The sequence below is a fragment of the Ornithodoros turicata genome, chromosome 4 (assembly GCF_037126465.1).
Source record: "Ornithodoros turicata isolate Travis chromosome 4, ASM3712646v1, whole genome shotgun sequence".
Taxonomy (NCBI): domain Eukaryota; kingdom Metazoa; phylum Arthropoda; class Arachnida; order Ixodida; family Argasidae; genus Ornithodoros; species Ornithodoros turicata.
This window is the reverse complement of record NC_088204.1, coordinates 64,755,320-64,771,803: the sequence shown is the minus strand read 5'-3', so window position 1 is coordinate 64,771,803 and position 16,484 is coordinate 64,755,320. Positions and strand designations below refer to the sequence as shown.

At 44.5% G+C, this 16,484-nt stretch overlaps 1 protein-coding gene across 1 annotated transcript in view; it reads left to right on the top strand.

Moving 5' to 3' along the window:
* The window catches only part of LOC135393321 (uncharacterized), a 142,194-nt gene that overhangs the window by 23,745 nt on the left and 101,965 nt on the right, over positions 1–16,484 (top strand). The window contains exon 3 of the mRNA XM_064623792.1: positions 8,436–8,643. Coding sequence (XP_064479862.1) covers positions 8,436–8,643 — 208 coding nt within the window. The remainder of the gene's footprint in view (positions 1–8,435; positions 8,644–16,484) is intronic.

Below are 16,484 nucleotides of genomic sequence, written 5' to 3'. Positions count from 1 at the left end.
TTGAAATTAAAACTCCGCTAGAGTGCTCATGTTAGACTTTTATAATAAAACTTTTAATTTTGATACACGCACCACCTGAAAAAAATTGCGAACGAAGTCGTCCCAGGGTGAAAAAATCGCCAAAGATATGGCCCGATGTTGTCAGTGTGCATGTCCCTACTTGCGCGCCTCATGAGAAAAAAAAATGCGAGCGAATTCGGCCCAGGCTGAAAAATAGCCAAAGAAGTCAGCCCAGTGTGTACAACCATAAGTGTACGCTCAGCTCCTCAGCCAGCTGGTAAACACACGCACCGCCCACCGCGCGCTGAAAAAAAATCGCTAGAGAAGTCGGCCCATACGGAAAAATCGCCAAAGAAGTCGGCCCAGGGTGCACCGAGCCCGTTGGCCTGCTGGTAAGCCCCCGGACAGCCCCTCACCTGTGCACCACCCACCGCGCGCAAAAAAAAAATAAAAATAAAAAATCGCTAGAGAAATTGGCTCAGCTATTGTTCTTGAAGTTACATATCACAACTTTGTAATTAAAACTCCACTATGGTGCTCATGTGAAACTTTTTATAGTAAAACTTGTAATTTGATTGTAATCGTATTTATTAAAAATATCTTCTTTGATTAAATGTGCTATCCCTTCTACTTAATTGAAAACTTCCATTAATAATAAAAAAATGTTGTGTATGATGTGTGATACCATTCAATGCTATTGTATCATGCCTGTAATAAGTATAATCTTTGTTTGGTGTATTGTGTTTCTTCTGCATCAGGTTTTTTTGGCTAAGTTTTTCTCCTTCACAGAGAGTCATAACATAATTTCTGGCATTAATGACTTTAATAAATATATTTTCACTTGTACTTTTGTGTATGGCTATCCTTTGCATGTAAACAGCCTACTGCACACCCATTGTAGATGAAAAAAAATTACGACTGAAGTCGGCACAGATTGAAAAAATGACGAAAGAAGTTGGCCCAGGCTGAAAAATGTAAGATGGTAAACGCGCACGCAGCCCTCCGGCCACGCTCCGCCCACCGGTAAGAGCCTCCACGCGAGCGCCGCCTGTCGCGCACTGGAAAAAGTCGCAAAAAAATTCGGCGCAGATTGAAAAATGACGAAAGAAGTTGGCCCAGGCTGAAAAATGTGAGCGAGTAAGCGCGCACACAGCCCTCCCCCCGCCGATAAGCGCGTGGACAACCCTCCGCACAGGCGCCGCGCCCTCCTCACACGCGACGGTGTCCCAGACGCTGTGGGGTTCGAACCAGACACCCATAGAGCTAACTGACATCCGGTCTCCCTCGATACCCCCTTTTACTACTACTTTCCGAAGACTTTTCCAGACCAATGTAGGCACAGTTACCCCTGAAGTCGGCCTAGGACGCATACTAACCCCCCTGTCCCCCACTCCTTCCAGCTGTCCTTTCCCCATGTGTCCACGTCTGCACACCGCTCATAGTCACAGTTGCTTCGCGGCGCTAACACGCAATAAAAAAATGCACCAAAAGGATTTTTATAATGTAATGTGAAACATCGACATCGACATGGGTTGTAAGCTCGGTATCGCATACCGCTCCAGTGTGGCAAATGGTACTTAGAAGAACCCCATCCATTCACTTGAGCGTGCATTACCGTGATTGTAAGTGTTCTGATTTTTTCTATGAGACCGAGGTGCTAACAGTACATACGTCAATCAGTCAGTACAATCAGTTGGTGCGGGAGATAATGGAGGCATTTGTTACTGCCAGGTGTCAAGACAGACGTGTCAGCACCCCTTCAGTAACACATGGACAAGGTGTTGAGTGCAATCTCCCAGCAGACAGCATAACCCTCTGTCCTCTCTGTACATTGTTAGGTCCGTCTTCAGTGTTTTCAATGTAGGAGGCAGACAGTCAGTGAATTCGATGTTTGCGTTTAAGATGCTGTTTTCTTTTAAACCTCAGTTCAGAGTATGTAGTTGTCCTGTCTACTTCTTTGTCCTTGTCTTCCTCCTGCTATTCGCCATCATGAACCTATTTCAACCACCCCGGATTGTTGCTATTGTGCCCCAGCTGGTCGACACGTTTTGCCGCGCTCGATGTATTCTGCAGGAATCGCCGGCTTGTAAAGCACGGCGGGGGAGGTCGTTCAGCCGTGACGTTATATGACACTTTGGGCCCCTCCCACTGGCAAAGCTCTATAGACCATGAGAGAACATAGAAGAGTATAGAAAGGACAAATACATACAAAGCCTCAAGTGCCTAAGAAATTAATGATGAAAGATAGAAGTCACTGAGAAGGCTAGCCAGCTGTAGGACTCGAACCCACATCTTCTGGATTTCCGGTCCAGGGCTCTACCAATTGAGCTAAGCTAACGCACCTCCAGAGCGTTGAGGAAGGGCGCGTCATCTGAAGGGACAAATCAACCACTCTCTCTCTCACTCATCCCCCCCTTTCACTCTTACATTTTTCTCGCTCATACACACATCCATACGACGGGATCGACGCAAGCGGCAACAGTTGAACATGAGAGAACACATGTTGTGAGGCTGGAACACATAGAAAGGACAAATACATACAAAGCCTCAAGTGCCTAAGAAATTAATGATGAAAGTTGGAAGTCACTGAAAAGGTTAGCCAGCTGTAGCATTCGAACCCACATCATCCCGTCGTATGAATGTGTGTATGAGTGAGAAAAATGTGAGAGTGAAAGGGGGGCATGAGTGAGAGAGTGGTTGATTTGTCCCTTTAGATAACGTGCCGTTGGAAGTCGCTCGGGAGGTGTGTTACCTTAGCTCAATTGGTAGAGCCCTGGACCGGTAATCCAGAAGATGTGGGTTCGGATCCTACAGCTGACTAAATGTAGGGGAGGCGGTGTCCCTCTATATGAGTCCTGACCGGCGATGATGGAATATCCCAGCGGGTAGATGGTCGTGGCCTCACGCTAGGACGGTGCAGGTACGTAGAACTGACTGGCAGGCGCAGTGGCGCGCACGAGCAGAGGCACGTCCTCATCGTCGTCCACGGGCCGCCACATCACTCCCCCCTCAGAGCGGTGTAGTGCTAAGCGGGCGTTCACACGGGCCATCTTTCTGCACCAACTCGGACCAACTTTGGAGTTGGTGGCAGTCGGCCGACATCACCAACCATGACCAACTCGAGTTGCTGGGAATCGGTCGTCGAGCAAAAACTTCAGAGTTGGTGGTGGTCTAACCAATAACGTGAGGAGCATTGCCACGTGACCCTCGAGGGCGTCAAGCGATATCGTTCCTGTCGTACTGCCTGGCGTGGGTTCAAATCCTACAGGGGTACTTGAGAATTTTTTTGGTTATTAGCGCCATATAAACATCAATAGGCATTTTTTAGAGATACTGGTGATCTTCTGGCGAAATAAAATGACTTTGCATGATTAATGACAGTTAAAAAAAGTCCCTTACGGTTGAGCGGCGACACGTGGAACAGGAACGGCTGGACTTGCGTCTTGTGCTCGATGGCCAGAAGTAGCGGATGAATGCTGCGGACAAGCGCTGATCGGGCGGGTTCCAGGGGCGGGCCAAAGCAGAGTGCAGGCAGGTAGGCCGAAGTGATCAACAGAGTGGAGCGACAAAACCGCGGCCGGTTCGTGAGCAGTGAGCTCGTAGTGTCGCCAAGGAGAGTGCTGGGGAGGACCATCGTGAAGCACGGGGAGACCGGGAGTAGAACTCACTGTGGGAGTCGTTGGAGAAAAAGCTCTCGGAGAAAACCGTCGCCAGATGAAGTGGCACCATCTCTGAGCAGCTGCGTCATGCGCCGCAATAACTGCGAGGGGCGTCTGTCACCCAACTCCTTGGCTGACAACAACTGGCGCAAACGGGAGCGGTCAGAGCTCGTTCTGTGCTTCGGGCATTCTTGAGATGACCGTAGGGTGTGTCCGCATGAGGAGTGGCGATGATGTCGTAGACTTCCTCTGCGGCTGAAGGTGAATGGGCCGAAATAACATGCGGGGTTCCGGTCCCAGAAAGGTGGGAGTTTGACGCTGACGGCGGCAGTGGGGAGATTGCGGTCACCGGTTCACATGGCGAAGGAAGGCTAAGGCAAGGTCAGGCAGGGTCAGTCGTCCGGGTCACCAGTTGTAGAGGAGGTGGTGTCCCTCTACATGAGTCCTGACCGGCGATGATGGAATGTCCCGGCGGGCAGATGGTCAAGGCCTCAAAGGACGGTGCCGGTAGAACTGGGGCCGGATTCACAAAGAGCTCGTGAGACGGAATCTGTGGTAACTCCGTCGTACGGGAAAGTTACGGCGAAGTGTAGATTCACGAAGGGCGCGCGTCGCAAAATCTTCGCAGTTTCCGGCGGAATCCTGCGAGAGCTCCCGAGCAGTCTTACGAAGAAAGATGGCGGCGTTATTTGGCACCGGTGGATTTGGAGACGGGAAACAAAGACTCCGTAATACGCACCAACGCATTGCACTTTGCCACAGAACCTTCGAGACCCCCGAAGTGACATTGAGGCACTTTTTTGCTTGGTAACTTTCAACAAATGCTTCAACTTTGTGCTTCGTAAAATCGGGTCGCAGGGATTTTTCAAGCATCCCCTACACCCCGCTAAAACACCCCCAAAACCCCTCCAAATTGTTTGCAAGAAAGGTAAAAGAAGCCATAAAAGCTGCAAAACTGAGTGCCACACACCGTTTACAAAACACCCTCACCCACCCCCTCCCCGAGACGAACATACTGGGAATATATTTGCTGTGTCATCGAACGCGTTTCGCCTGTGATTGCATGGCATCCATTATGGCTACCGAAAGACCGAGAGCACGTGCAGTAACAAAACATTTGGGGACGAACAACTTCGTCTTCTTCTAATGGGACGACTCTTATTGGTGCGATCACAAATTTTCGTCATCGTTACCATAGCGAAAACATAGTCCCGCACCCTTTGGCTGTAGGTGCATTCTTTTCGCTTGCACCTCCTGCACCAAATCTGAACTGGGTTATTTGCGTGCTGCACTTTCCTGTTGAAAAGAAAGGCATTACTAATAAAGTTCCTTTCAGCTGGAAAGTGCAGCTCCCGAAAACCCGCCTTGCGTGGAATCCAAGGTAGTGCAGTCCAGTGCAAGTGCAAAGAATGCGCTTTGTTTGTCTCCGAGGTGCACATGACAGGAAGCGAGCAACTTCCTCTTCCTTGTCAAAGGGGGTACCCTCTCCACTACGATAGCTTTGTGAATCGCGCTTACGACGCCGTCGTACGCGCGTCGCAGGTTACGACGTCTTAGCGCATATTAGCGTAACTTACGATCGCGTTTGTGAATCCGACCCCTGGCAGGCGCAGTGGCGCGCGCCAACAGAGGCACGTCTTCATCGTCGTCCACTGGCCACCACAAACCTTTTCAGTGACTTCCACCTTTCATCATTAATTTTGTAGAGGAGGTGGTGTTCCTTTACATGAGTCTTGACCGGCGATGGTAGAATGTCCTAGCGGGCAGATGGTCGTGGCCTCACGCTAGGACGGTGCCGGTAGAACTGGCTGCCAGGCGCAGTGGCACGCGGCAGCAGAGGGCCGTTTTCATCGTCCTCCATGGGCCGCCACAATTTCTTGGGCACTTCAGGCTTTGTATATGTATTTGTCCTTTCTATGTGTTCCAGCCTCAGAACATCAGTTCTCTCATATTCAACCACGACATGAACAGTTGCCCCTTGCGTCGATTCCGTCGTATGAATGTGTGTATGAGTGAGAAAAATGTAAGAGTGAAAGGGCGGATGAGTGAGAGAGACTGGTTGATTTGTCCCTTCAGATGACGCGCACTTGGAAGTCGCTCGGGAGGTGCGTTAGCTTAGCACGGTTGATACACCCCTGGACCGGTAATCCAGAAGATGTGGGTTCAAGTCCTACAGCTGGCTAACCTCTTCAGTGACTTCCATCTTTCATCATTAATTTCTTGGGCACTTGAGGCTTTGTATGTATTTGTTCTTTCTATGTGTTCCAGCCTCAGAACATCAGTTCTTTCATGTTCAACAGTTGCCCCTTGTGTCGATTCCGTCGTATGATTGTGTGTATGAGTGAGAAAAATGTAAGAGTGAAAGGGGTGGATGAGTGAGAGAGTGTGGTTGATTTGTCCCTTCAGATGGACGCGCCCTTGGAAGTCGCTCGGGAGCCGCGTTAGCTTAGCACAATTGATACACCCCTGGACCGGTAATCCAGAAGATGTGGGTTCGAGTCCTACAGCTGGCTAACCTGTTTCAGTTACTTCCATTTTTCATCGCAATAGACCATTTCATAGTTTACAAACAAGAGGCGCCATCTGCGCATACACGGGTTTGGCGTGGGTAAACGTGCGAATGCGTTCCGCAGGTGCGACATCGGCCGTGCTGCACTGCTACGCCGGTCTCGACAGTCGCCTTCCACAATACCCGAATAATTTAGAACTCTAAATAAATCACACAAGAGTCTTTCAATTTCGTTTCCGTTACTGTTTTCGGTAATGGAACAGCTGTTACAGAGGTGCTGGAAGACAGCACCCTGTTTTGCCCAAGTGCTGCTTCGGTGTCACACATACACACTACACAAGTATTTTTACGTCGTTGGGACGCGCATATATTTGCAAGATTTAGAAAAGAATGCTGGAACACGTCTTCAGTCTTCAGTCACTCTGAGTCCAGCAATTCAAGATCGGCGTAACCTTCTTCCAATGTCGCGTTCATAAGCGGACGCTCTAGTAAATAATACCGCCATAGCCACGGTGAAATGAATAAAGTTAAAAATAAATAATTAAAAATTGTAGGTTGTCACCCTCGTGCTACGGTGGAATATAGTCATGTGTTCACGTTAGGGAGTTATGAGGACGGGGACGAGGTAAGCGAGGGATGCACCCTCGAGATTCAATATTGCACTTTGCTTCCATGCTCTCGTGTAGTAGTTAGAGCACTACAGGGAATGGAGCCATCAAATTACAAAAATAAAATGAAAAGTCATTCAAATGTCATCGCACAACAGGAATAGCCATTACCCGAATTCAATACCGGACGATACTTTTCGTTTCTGTTTCTGTTTCCGGTAATGCAGGACTGTGGTATGCATTTCCGTTTCTGTTGTCGTTACCATCTTCAATTTTGGTAATGTACCGTTTCTGTTTCCGTTACAATTACCTTTACCCTTCCCTGCTTGAAGCATACAATTACTTCACCTTAGGCAAACCGTTTGATGCGGGCCTTTCTGAAAACAGCGCATATTTGTTATCGTGCACAGATTCATGTTAGCATCGCTTATTTGTACAAAGGTATCGTGAGGGAATCTCACAAAGGCGATGTCAGGGACACTGACGTCACTAGGGGGTGCGGTCCGGACAGTGGTGGATCCAAGGGGGGGGGAGGGCGGTTGGGCGATCGCGCCCCCAAAACGTCAGTTTATACATTGAATTTCCTTCTCCCCCTCCCCCACTACGCGCTCCAACAAAGAACCCCCCCCAAAACCGAGGGTCTGGGTCCGCACCGGGTGATGCGACAGAAGGGGGTGACGTGCTGCACCAGTACCGCCTCCTCCTCTCTTTTTCTGTAACGAGGTGACGCCAAAGACAATATAAGAAGCCCTCGGCGAGCATGTGATTTTTTTCTGCGTACGATATGATACTGCTAGGGGGGGGGGCGGTGATGATTTGCGGGGGGGGGGGGGTGACGAAGCTCCCACACCGGTTGACGCATACCAAAGTGACGCCACCGGTCAGGGAGTCTTTCAATTGCAGCGATCAAACTCTTTCTTCGTTCCGCGTTGCGCGGGTACTGATGAAAAGTGATTTCGTAACCCTTTCCCCATCGGGTTGTGTACCCGAAATATACACGGCTTTGCGGCACGTCCACTTTTCATGAAAATGATCACTGCACACATCAAGCAGAAGATCTGCTGACTGTAGCGCCACTGCAAGAGTGTGACGTCATGTGGGAAAATTGGTCTAAAAAGGGCTCTGCGCCTGCGTGGCACGTACCTCTACGCGCGCCGGTCTGCGCTGAATGGCGCCGTCGCCGCGGTGCCAAAATGGGTCCAACGCCGTCACCGACTAAAGTGGCTTCAGAGCACACCCCTAAGTTGGCCTTTGAGGAGCATCTTTCCATGTCAATAGTGTATGGTATCGCCCCTGGCTATGAAACTCCCCACTCATCATCATCATTTAAATAATGTTGCTATATTCCACTCACCGTGACGTTATAGTGCTCAAAAGTAGCCATTAATTTCATGAACTGCGATGGTCACGCAAAGAAACGTTGTTTTGTTCGATGTGCGACACACGTAGGTTGGAGTGACGTAAATTATGTGGGATTCTGAAGACATCGTCCGTCATGGCTGCTTAAACGAGAATCAAAACCAATCTTGCTTTGCTTGAGCGGCAATGTGTAAGGGTTAATGAGCCCCCAATAGGTGACAAATTTTCTCGGGCATCGTAACTGGATGTATTCGTCAAATTGTTGTTCTGATTTTACGTAAAGGCAATGTTTTCTTCCAGGATCAAAGCAAGCCTGTTTCTTCAGTATAATGCCGCACCGTACTTTTGGACACATGTTGCCATATGTCTCGATGCAAATGGATCTACTCACGCCTATGGCAAATACGGCAAGGGGAGTACTGAAACTGAAGTGCTTGGCTCACTCAGCGTCAAAAAAGGAGATGATGTCTTGGTGGAGTTTCGAATGCAGAGCAAAACCGAAACCATGGTGGGTGACCTCTCACATATGTACTCCAAGATAGATCGTGATACATATGCCCATTCGATGAATGCATTCAGGTGTTGCGAGCGGTGCAAACTAATGCAAGATTCATACCCTGAAACACCGTAAAGGCATATTGAGGCGTAATCTCATAAAATGAGCACAGTCAATAGCGTATGCTCGTGGTGAAGGGACTCGCCGTTGTCAGCCTCATTGAGGTAGGCAACTTCACGACTGACGCCCTGAGGGATGTGCGTCCTGGGCTCACTTCTAAGGGAACTGTGCCGACTTATGTCTGAATGCGCCAGAGGAAAACCCAGGAAAGACCCCAGACAGCACAGCGGGCACCGGGATTCGAACCCGGGTACCTCCCTAACTCGACGTGACATGGCCCGCACGAACCCCTTAGCCACGAGGCAGTGGTAGTTGAGGCGTAATCTCAGAAAATGAGCGCAGTCAATAGCGTATGCTGTTGTTTGCTTGTTTGAGACAGTTTTCGTCCCATTCACTCTCCCAATCACACTCGCATCGGGCTCATTCCAGCTCAAATGTCCGAGGTCGGTGGCTCGACCACCTGGAATTTCGACGAAATTTTTTTAGGCGTTCAACTTCACGCGCACAAGCCAAATGCAAAATATTTCGGTCCCACTGCTAACCGCTTCTCCACTAGGTGGCTGCAAACTTCCGCGCAACGCGCGAAACCTCGCTCCCTTTGCGCAGCTGTTGCGTGCCCAACCCTTTAACGGATCGGGAAAATTTTAACGGGATGCGCTTGAAGAAAGGTATGTCTACTTGCGAGCGGCTTTTTAGCGATTTTGAACCTAAAACAGCAAACAAGAACGACTGCCAATGTTACACAGAACCTGTAATACCGATGATTTTTTTATGACAGATTACTATCATAGTCGTGGGATGGCGTAAGTATAGAAGCACACAGACTATACATAGCGAGTTGTATGCCTTCGAGTCACGGCGTAGCAACTGCAACGTCGTGCTCTCTGTGCATGAACTTTATTTCGTAAAAGAAGAGTGAAACGCGATCAACACAAAGGTACATAACTTCACCTCATAGCACGCTCCTTGCAAACCATCATCTCGAATGATATCGTTATCTGCACCGTGCCAAGTTTTAACCTGCTACTCAATGCCCTCTATCATTATCAATACAGTGCTTATCGTTAAGATGCGCGATACCTGAGCTTCCTAATGCTCGGCTAAAACATAATTTGTAACATTCACCGTGCAACGGGAGTTAGACGCGCCGTGCACGTGCCATCTTTCATCTCAAGTCATGGGGGGGAGGACTCAGCCTGCGATGTTTGTAGACCAGAATCGAACAAAAGGAACTTGGAACTTTCTTCAAGTTACCTTGACAAACTTAACCCCCCACCCCCGAAACAAAAGAAAAAGGGAAAGGAATGAGCTCCTCAATAAGCTACTAGAGCTCAAATGCAAAGAGCTATGCAAAAAGTTACTGAAAATAGCTAAGCCGAGTAGCCTAAGTAGTAAAGAGGGGTTGAGAAACACAGACAAGTCCAAACTAAGGCACCCCTGCCCCTGAGCCCTGAGCGTATTTTCCCTGCGCGGCGCGTCCCTGCGCGTATTTTTCCCCGTGCGGCGCCAGTGCGGAGGGTTGTCCGCGCGCTTATCGGCGGGGGAGGGCTGCGCGTGCGCTCATCGTAGCGTATTTTTCAGCCTGGGCAGACTTCTTTGGCCATACATGGGCCGACTTCACATATTTTCCGATACAACAGGTGAGCGGTTTACATGCAGAGACATGCAAAGAAGGGTCATACACAAAAAGTACAAGTGAAAATATATTTATTAATGCCAATCAAGTTGCCAATTGTAAAGCCAGTGCTGGGAATTGTGATGCCAATCAGGTGAAGGAGAAAAACCCGACCGAAAAACCTTCACAACCTGTAATAGAAGAAACACAACACACATAATAAAGAACATACTTACTCATTACCAATTTCACAGATTCCATATGGATATGACTCAATGGCATTAAAGAGGTATCTCTTATCAAAGTGGGCCAACTTCTTTCCTCATTTTTCAACCTGCGCCGAATTTTTTCGCGACTTTTTCCCGTGCGCGACAGGCGACGCTCGGGTAGAGGGCTGCTGCGGTGGGCGGAGCGTGGCCGGAGGGCTGCGTGAGCGCTTACTTGCTCACATTTTTTCAGCCTGGGCCGACTTCTTTCATCATTTTTCAATCTGTGTCGACTTCAATCGCAATTTTTTTTCCAGCTACAGCAGGTGTGCAGTAGGCGATTTACATGCAAAGGATAGCTATACACAAAAGTACGAGTGAAAATATATTTATTAAAGTCATTAGTGTCAGGAATTATATTATGACTCAGTGTGAAGGAGAAAAACTCAGTCAAAAAATCTGATGCAATAGCATTGAAGGGGTATTTTATTAGTGATAATCACGCAAGTTTTCAATTAAGCAGAAGGAGTAGCACATTTTTAATAAAAGAAGATATTTTTAATCAATATGATTACAACCAAAATTAAAAGTTTTATTATAAAAAGTCTAACATTATTGTACGTGACCACCATACTGGAGCTTTAATTACAAGTGCCGATATATGTATGTGAACAGCAGAGAACATGGAAGACCATGGGACACGAGCACAAGAGGAAATAAAATCTATAATACTACATTGGTTAATCAAAACAACAGAGGAGGAGACTATCATTTTAACTATCATAAAATCACCCTCGTGACTTCCCCATACAATTTTCATTCTAAGAGACACTTTGTTTTATGAATTCAACACAGAAAATATATTAAAAAATGAACTTCACCACATAGCACGCTCCTAGCCAACAATCAACTCTAATAATATCTGCCCTGATTTGTTGAAGACAGGAGGCGTACACCTGACAGTTATAAACATTTTCGAGCGCAATAGGGAAGATTATTCAAACATTACACAATTAATCGATTTCTTATTAAGTAAACAGCATAGACATACGGAAATAATGAGAAAAACGATCAACAGCTAATAGAGAACCAAAACAGATCACATAAACAACAGACACATGCAGGAAAATAAATGGAAAAGAATCTATCAAAACGATCAACATGCACGGATGAACAGCAGAGAACCTGGAAGACCATGGGACACGAACACAAGAGGAAATAAAATCTATAACACTACATTGGTTAATCAAAACAACAGAGGAGGAGACTATCATTTTAACTATCATAAAATCATCCTCGTGACTTCCCCATACAATTTTCATTCTAAGAGACACTTTGTTTTATGAATCCGACACAGAAAATATGTTAAAAAATTAACTTCACCACATAGCACGCTCCTAGCCAACAATCAGCTCTAATAATATCTGCCCTGATTTGTTGAAGACGGGAGGCGTACACCTGACAGTTATGAACATTTTCGAGCGCAATAGAGAAGATTATTCCAACATTACACAATTAATCATTTTCTTATTAAGTAAACAGCATAGACATACGGAAATAATGAAAAACACGATCAACAGCTAATATAGGACCAAAACATATCACATAAACAACAGACACATGCAGGAAAATAAATGAAAAAGAATCTATCAAAACGATAAACATGCACGGATGAATGGCAGAGAAACACTTCGAACGCCACATGATGAATAATTTAATACAGCACAGAGCTAACGCTAAGAAACACTCTAAACGGCGCATCTACCAACGTGTAAACAACAGTCAGGAAAATATTACTGAAACAGCTAATAGAGAGCCAAAATCCAACACGTAAACAAGAGGTACACAAAGGATAAATAGTTGAAGAACAATCTAACAAAACAAGAAACATGCATGAATGAATAGCAGAGAAACACTCTAAACGGTGCATCTACTAACGGTAAACAACAGACACATGCAGGAAAATAATTGAAAAAGAATCAATCAAAACGATAAACATGCACGGATGAATGGCAGAGAAAGGCTTTGAACGATGCATCTGCCAACATGTAAACAACACACAGGAAAATAATAGCGAAACATTACAATTTGAAATAATATATCTTTTGAACTATCATAAAATCAACCTTGCGAGCTAACAATATCCTACTCAGGCACTTACCTTGACAGAGTTATCCAAACACGCACCACAGCTTTACAATAATTACAACTAGACTCGAGACACGGTGGGGTCACTCTCTCCATCTATGCAGACCGGTGGGGTCACTCTCTCCATCTATACAGTCCAAAAAGCGGGGAGCCTGTTGTCAATCTGCGGGTGGGGAAATCCTCTCTCTTTTTCAAATTCTTTCCTCCAAAAAAGGAAATATTCTTAGGACCGGTGTACAGAGGCGAAATTTTTCATTGATCGCAAATAGACATTGGAATTATTCGATTCTAAAGAACACAATAAGAATTATATATAAAAAAAAAATCTAAGAATAGACTTTCTAAGCAAATGAGAAATATTATCGGCGCAAACAATACCAAATGAGAAGCGATGAATTTTATTGTATTTCAGATCAGACAAAACTATTAGGCATACATTATTCTCAACTCACAAATATCATTCGATTGAATATCTGAAGCAAAGGGAGAAAGTCAAATTTATTCAATGATAGAAACAATACTCATTCGAAAACGAGAATCAAATTTAATTACATCATTTTATGTTAACTTTGCAATACACGCAGAAGTCGCAAACAACTCATCTGAAATGCAAATTATTGTGTTTGCTATAGCGGAAATCAACGCACACAACATTCCCAAATAATATAATATTTTTATTAATATCAATCGAGTGATCACCTGAAACAAAGTCAAAAGCAGTAATTAATTTAGGCAAACATTTTTCGTAATCACACAGCGCAAATATACATCACAGAAACATGTCTTTTTTCATTCAGGACCCACTAGTGGAAACGAAGTGAGAGAGTTCCCGTACACATTCGTTAAGGTTACGCCCGCAGGGAGTAGGGGAATCCAAACAATGGTCTCGGTATACAAAGCCATAAAATCGCTCCTACAAGTCAAGTTAGGGAAGGAGGGTCTCTTGCGCTGTCTTGTACATAGAATCACTGAAAGCAAACGTTTTTCCTTTACACATCACATCTTTTTTGTAAATTGACTTTCATAATTCTAACGTCAGGTGGAAGATTATGAACCTGATAATAAAATTTTAATAAATAAAATTAGCACCAATATGATTTAATTAAATGTCGAGGCGCACTACAAAACAGAACAGACAATTGCTATACATTGAAGAGATGGACGGATTTTGTACTCGTTACCATACGTCATGGGAGGACCTGATAAAAAGCTGCTTCGAAAAGGAGGAGCCGCGAAACGATTCATTTATCGCTGCATTTCAATACGTCCTAGACATGGTCGTATTCGGAGATATGGCACAAATTATGGAATTCAAGATGCGAGAACTTGTATGCCGAATCTACAATAGTTATAAAAATATTTGCACGTCATCATCGGAAGGACCACTTGGGTTGATGGTGGAGTTTTTGAGGTTTGCTAACGAAGAATTGAAATACACTAGACCAAATGTAATTATAATCATTGCAATGGGTATTGCATTAATCAAGAAAGCAATCAGATCAAATTATCATATACAAGCAGTCTATATCGCACGATTCATTACGGATTTGTTGAAATTACACCTAACGGTTGAAATGGAAAGTACATAAAAAATCTTATCACGTGGTATATCCTACCCTAGAACCTCTACACATTTATTTTATTCTACCAGTCAAGGATGTCGAATGAACAGAAGTTCAATATTGTCGTGCAAGGTCTGATGTATCATCACTTATTGAAACTCAACAAACATATCAATTGTGGTGGGCCACCGGACGATTTTCATCTAATACTCTCTTGTACGCCATTCAAGAATCTTCATACAAAGAAAGGAAGCATCAATAAGAGACTGTGCAAATTCGTCGCAACAAAGTGCAAGTTGTTGAAGCAATACAAACACGGCGACAACATATCACCTGCGTTAATCAACGCTGGATTCAAGCGCCCAATAATCAGAATAAATTACTTGATGTCTTCGGAATTCATCAATCAAGACAACAAACGAAAACTTCGGAGTTTGGAATAGAACTGTAATTTATCGAAATAAACAAGTGTATAATTGAAATAATAATTGTATTCTTTGTCATCATTCTAATGTATTCTACACAGCGCAACGAAAACAGCTTATGACTAGATTGCTAAGGAGACACTACATACAAGGATCTTCGCATGGAATCAGCGCCGGCAATCAAAGAGATTTTTTTACACGACCACACTCTATACAACACCGACACCCGAAGGAAAGAATTGTAGAAGAATCGATAATAGAAATTTAGAGGCATGTTACATCAATCTTTGTTTACAAAGAGGATCACTAATATTTTGCGAAAGCTTATTTTACGAATTAAATTGCACAGTGTATATATTTTCTCAGACTATTGGGTAGTTGACAATACTATATTGAAAGGAATCTATTATCAAATGACGCGATGCAAGTGATGGACATGCATGACGCGCTAGCGGAGTCTACAATTCTAATCATCATAACATGCGGCACACAATTCCAATAAGATTTTGGGAGAATCGAATCACGCAACTGTCATCAGAAATACTTAACCAATGAAGATGTGCACTATCCATAAGATATGTAATTATAATAAGTAAATATTCCTTTTGCAAACTTAACCAAAGCAGCACCCATAAACAGAGCTCCAATTCACAGAATGTACCCAAGGTTTTTAATTAGCCATACTGAAAAACTATGAGTCTGTTCATTATGTCACGACATATGAGGCACTACAAATGGGAATGGCATACTTTAATCTTAGGAGATTTTAGCTCATAATGAAACAAAACGCAAACTGCAACACCGAAGGTTCTTGTTTAAATTTTCAAAGTCAAAACTGTATACTCTTTCTTACAATTTTTTAATATATAGATTAAAAAGCTGTCTATATAGTCACACATTGTATACAATATATTTGTTTGTACATTAATTGCTAAAATTTATCAGATCACATTCAGGAGCAGTGGTGACTATCGGTAAGTGTTTAATTTGAACTGCTGCCGCAATTTACGAACTGAGTTGTAGAAAGTGTAATTTCACGGCTTTGGCTGGCTCACTTTGATACGCGAAGGTTTTAAGAAATCTTTCACGACGACAAAGAATTTAATCGAGCGTATTGATATTTTCTGTACACTCTATAATGTAATGTGAATTCTCCATGATGCGGATAGTAAAAGTTACGAATATTTTTTTTCGAACAAAATTTACTTAAAACTCGGAGAAAGGGTCATCCGCGTCGTCGAATGCGTTTCGGCAACACGCCGGGCCGCCTTTCCCGAATGCCGTACCCGAAACCGAACGCGATTCTGCGCCCGACGCGTTAACGCGGTACCGCACGCTAGCGTGTTGCTTTCTTCCAGAAACGGGTTCGACGACGCGGATGACCCTTTCTCCGAGTTTTAAGTAAATTTTGTTCGAAAAAAAATATTCGTAACTTTTACTATCCGCATCATGGAGAATTCACATTACATTATAGAGTGTATAGAAAATATCAATACGCTCGATTAAATTCTTTGTCGTCGTGAAAGATTTCTTAAAACCATCGCGTATCAAAGTGAGCCAGCCAAAGCCGTGAAATTACACTTTCTACAACTCAGTTCGTAAATTGCGGCAGCAGTTCAAATTAAACACTTACCGATAGTCACTGCACCGATAGTCACTGCTCCTGAATGTGATCTGATAAATTTTAGCAATTAATGTACAAACAAATATATTGTATACAATGTGTGACTATATAGACAGCTTTTTAATCTATATATTAAAAAATTGTAAGAAAGAG